We start from the raw sequence: 4,372 nt of genomic DNA, 5'->3' as shown, positions 1-4,372 counted from the left end.
TTCATCATAACCATCCATTTGTTAGGGTGGAGCCAAAAATTATCTCGTAGTAAAAAATGTAATTGTTAGGGTGAGGTGGAAGTATTATTGGGGGTTGATGAAATTTTGAATTATTGGTGGCAAATGCACTCACCTCATTCATAAGAGCCATTGGATCAGAATTGATCATAACCATTCATTTGTTAGGGTGGAGCTATATAAAGCCAGTCCAAGTCCCTTTTATGAAAACACACAAGTAATATTGTATGAAAGATCCATAAATATAGAGAAGTTCTCCTCTAAAATTTGAGTCATTTTAATTTCTTTATTTTCTTGCAAATTTATTTTATTTCTTTTACATTTAAGCTAGCAAAATTCATATCCTTGTCACACTGAACTTAAAATGACGGCCCACTCATTTTAAGTTCTCCCTTTTATTTCTTTTATCCTGGTCCAAGTCGTATGTCGTAATATAATTTAAAATTCAAGTTACTCTTTTTTTAATTAAAAGTATAAATATCAATCAACCAATAAATTAATGATTAGTTTGGTTGTGAATCTCAAACATCGATTAAAGAAAAAATATATCTAGCAATGAACTAAATAAAGAGTTTAAGAAAGTTTAAGTATATATATATATATATCAAAGTTTTCAGACCCAGACCGGGCATCGACCCGGAAAAGGGCAGGGGTCAAGGGTCGAAAGGTTCAACCGGGTTGAACCGGGATTGAACCGAGATCAATAATTTTTATTAAAAATAATATAATTTTTAGTTATATATAATTAAAAAATTAAATATTGAAGAATAAAAAATAAAAAAAATAAAAACATGATTTTTAAAAAATTTAAGCCAGTATTTTATATAAATAAATATTGAAGTACACCACATTAAAAAAGTGAAATACACCAAATAACATAAGAATAAACTAATATAAATTAATTGAGAAGCATAAAAATATTCACAAGGAAATACATAACTAAAAAATTCATAAAAAAATTAAAATAAAAATATTCTCTGGTCTCTCCCTTCCTTAGTTTTATAATTTTACATTATAACCCCAAACATTAATATATTATAAAATAAAATAAGAATTAAAAAAAAAATTGGTGTAAACCAGGTTGATGACCCGATCGGGTCACCGGGTCACGGGTCCGATCGCCCGGGTTGTCGGTTCAACCCCGGTTTTATCAAAATTCGATTTTATATATTGAACTGGACCAGTTTTAAGGCCGGGGGTTAATCCGGTCCGACCGCTCGGTCCGGGCCGGGTCTGAAAACACTGATATATATATATATATATATATACACACACATTGAATTGGTGGGAAAGCCGCACGATCATTGAGCTACCTAACTCAATGAGTGCGGACAGGTGTTGAGCTATCTCGTGACCTTATCCCTCCATCATTGAGTAATCGAACATGGAACTCATATTAGATACAGAGAAGGAGATATCACTAAACTACGAGTGTCTTAGTGTTTAACTATATATTATCAAAGAAAGAGAATAAGAACAATATCTGACTTAAAAAACCAAGGATTAATGATGAGAAAAGCACAGTGAGAATATGTGATAAAATCATCTTCATATCATTAATACAAAAGATTAGTATTTAATTTATTGATAAAATAGTGATTTGTGTTTAATGCAATAAACATGATAGGCATAAGGAGGACTCATCTGACGACCAATTGCTCTAAATGCTCCTTTGATAGCTTGGTGACGATCAGAAATAAAACATATGCCTTCCTGCGGTGTCACATCTGCTCGTAGATGCTCTAAGAAGAAACGCCATGCATCTAATGTCTCTCCTTCCACAATGGCAAATGCAATTGGAAGAATATTTTTATTACCATCTTGTGCAATTGCCATCAACAAAGTCCCTTTATATTTTCCATAAAGATGTGTACCATCTATCTGCACTACGGGCTTACAATATTTGAAAGCCTCCACACATGAGGGAAAACTCCAAAAAAGCCTATGGAAAATGTTAGTATCGCGTACCGGGTAATTTCCATCATATGCTTGTTGAGTTTGGAGATCAATTATTGTCCCAGGGACAAATTGTTGTAACGCTGATAGCCATTTCGGTAACTCATTATATGACTCCTCCCAATTACCGAATGCAGCTTCAATTGCTTTCTGTTTTGCAATCCATACCTTTCTATACGTTGGTGTGTACCCATACCGATTCCTGATCTCTGCTATTAAAACAGAGACATTGATAGATGGCTTCTCTTTTACCAATGCTTGTATACATCGAGAAATCATGTTTGAATCTAGCTTTGAATGATCTTGGGAGACCATTGCTGCTGTACAAGTGTGTGGGCCGTTGTATTTTGTAATCTCCCAAATCTGCTTCCTCTTGCTATAGGATGCGCGAACTCTCCAACTGCATCCATCGCCATATGACTTGCATCTTCCAAAATACCGAGTTGGACCAGACTCGATTACTTTATATTCCACGGACTTCTGCAAGCAGTAATTTTTAATTGTTGTTATAGCATCATCTTTGTTTTGAAATTGCATACCTGCATGCAATTCTCCATCTGTCATTGCCCCTCTTAATGTGTTGACATATAATGAGGGATATTCAGGAAATTCTGGTGCAGACATTGCTTCCAAATCAAGTGCTCTCATATGTACCGGAGGCTCATATGGCGGCATCGTCATCTCAAGCAGTGAAATTGAAATTATGTTGTAGTTCTATGGCAATGTTCTCAGTTTCATGATGTGTTTGATGCCTTTGTGGTGGAATGTTGTCATTTCTATTAATTTGGTGTTGAGAAAAAGCACTAGTTGAAGTCACAACATCAAGTTCCACATACAATTCTATAACTTGAACATCATGAAATGCTTGGTGGCGGTGAACATCATATGAACATCTCGGTCGTTATGTAATTTGAAAGACCGATAGTAGATCTTACCTTGACTTGAGGAAATAGGCATGCGATATTTGATATGTGTAATTCTTTTGATCATACGTAATTTCTATACTTTCCATGATGATTCTCTTTAAATTGGCTAAAGAGATATCATTTTCTCTATCTAAAACAAGAATGATCGTTTGATGAAAATATTGTACGTCTCCTCAGCTTGTAGTAATTGAACCATTATAATAAACCAAAAATAAGTGATTTTTTTACGTCATTGTAGAAAATGATGAGTTTTGGGAGAGTAAATATGTATAGTAAAAGAAGAAGCTTATATAGAAGTCAATTGGTGAACACGAATAAAAACCATACACGAGGTCCATTAGTCGAAGATTGAGTAGTCGACGATCGTGGTGAAAGTTTTTTTCTTCCTCGAGAAAGCTTGATATTAGGGATTAAAAATACTACATGCCACGAGCTTGTTCTTTTCATCAGATAGTCCATGCGACCCGCTTGGTCGAGTGTTCCTCTCAACTAAAAGTAGTGCTTTTTTTAGATTCGAGTGTAATGAGGATATGAATTTTTGCTAAAGCTTAAATGTAAAAAAGAAATAAAAATAAATTTTGCAAGAAAATAAAGAAATTAAAATGACTCAAATTTTAGAGGAGAACTTCTCTATATTTATGGATCTTTCATATAATATTACTTGTGTGTTTTCACAAAGGGGACTTGGGCCGGTTTATATAGGCACTCAGCTATGAAATGAATGGTTATGATCAATTTGATCCAATGGCTCTTATGAATGAGGTAGGTGCCAGTTTTCTGCCAGATAATTCGGTACCCATCAATCCGATAATACTCTCACCTACCCTAACAATTACATTTTTTCTATGAAGGATAATTTTTTTAGGCCTCAGCTAATAAAATGGATGGTTATGATGAATTTGATCCCAATAGCTCTTGTGAGATGGGGTGGAGTCTTGCTCTGCGATAATTTATCCCATCAACCCCACGATAATACTCTCACCTACTCCCTAACAATTACATCTTTGACTATTCTAATATTGGAGATAATTTTAATTTTTTTATGTATTATTGGAATAATTTTAATTTTTATGTATATAAAAAATTTTAACCACAACAATTTTTATCTTTTAAATTTTTGACCGAATATTACCCATAATTTTTATCTGTTAGGATTAGTAAAAGTAGAAGTGGGAATAAAACTAGTTGTAAAAAATTTTATGAAATGATAAGAGTTTTATTGTAAAATTGTTTTTAATTTAGCTAGTAGGACCATCTCGAGTTTTAAAAAAATAAATTTTTAATATTAAAAAGCTAGTGGGACCTACCCGATTTTTAAAATAAAATTTTAATATTAAAAACCAGTGGAACCCACAGCTATTAAAAAAATTTAAAAATTTAATATTAAAAATAAAAAAATGCCTAATTTGGTAAATAATTTTTAAAAAAATACCTATTTTAGTAATTAATTAAAAAAAGCAATATTTTAAAAA

General features: G+C 32.7%; 1 protein-coding gene across 1 annotated transcript; it reads right to left on the bottom strand.

Annotated features, from left to right (window-relative positions):
* Window positions 1–1,638: 1,638 nt before the first annotated feature.
* On the bottom strand, window positions 1,639–2,649 carry LOC120254943 (the record flags this gene model as incomplete). Its single annotated transcript, XM_039262904.1, has 1 exon — window positions 1,639–2,649. A coding segment is annotated over exon 1 (1,011 nt), but the record flags the coding sequence as incomplete, so codon positions are not given.
* Window positions 2,650–4,372: the final 1,723 nt, after the last annotated feature.

The sequence above is a fragment of the Dioscorea cayenensis genome, unplaced genomic scaffold, assembly GCF_009730915.1.
Source record: "Dioscorea cayenensis subsp. rotundata cultivar TDr96_F1 unplaced genomic scaffold, TDr96_F1_v2_PseudoChromosome.rev07_lg8_w22 25.fasta BLBR01000760.1, whole genome shotgun sequence".
NCBI lineage: Eukaryota > Viridiplantae > Streptophyta > Magnoliopsida > Dioscoreales > Dioscoreaceae > Dioscorea > Dioscorea cayenensis.
Note: the sequence above shows the minus strand (reverse complement) of the source record. Positions and strands in the feature narration are given on the sequence as shown.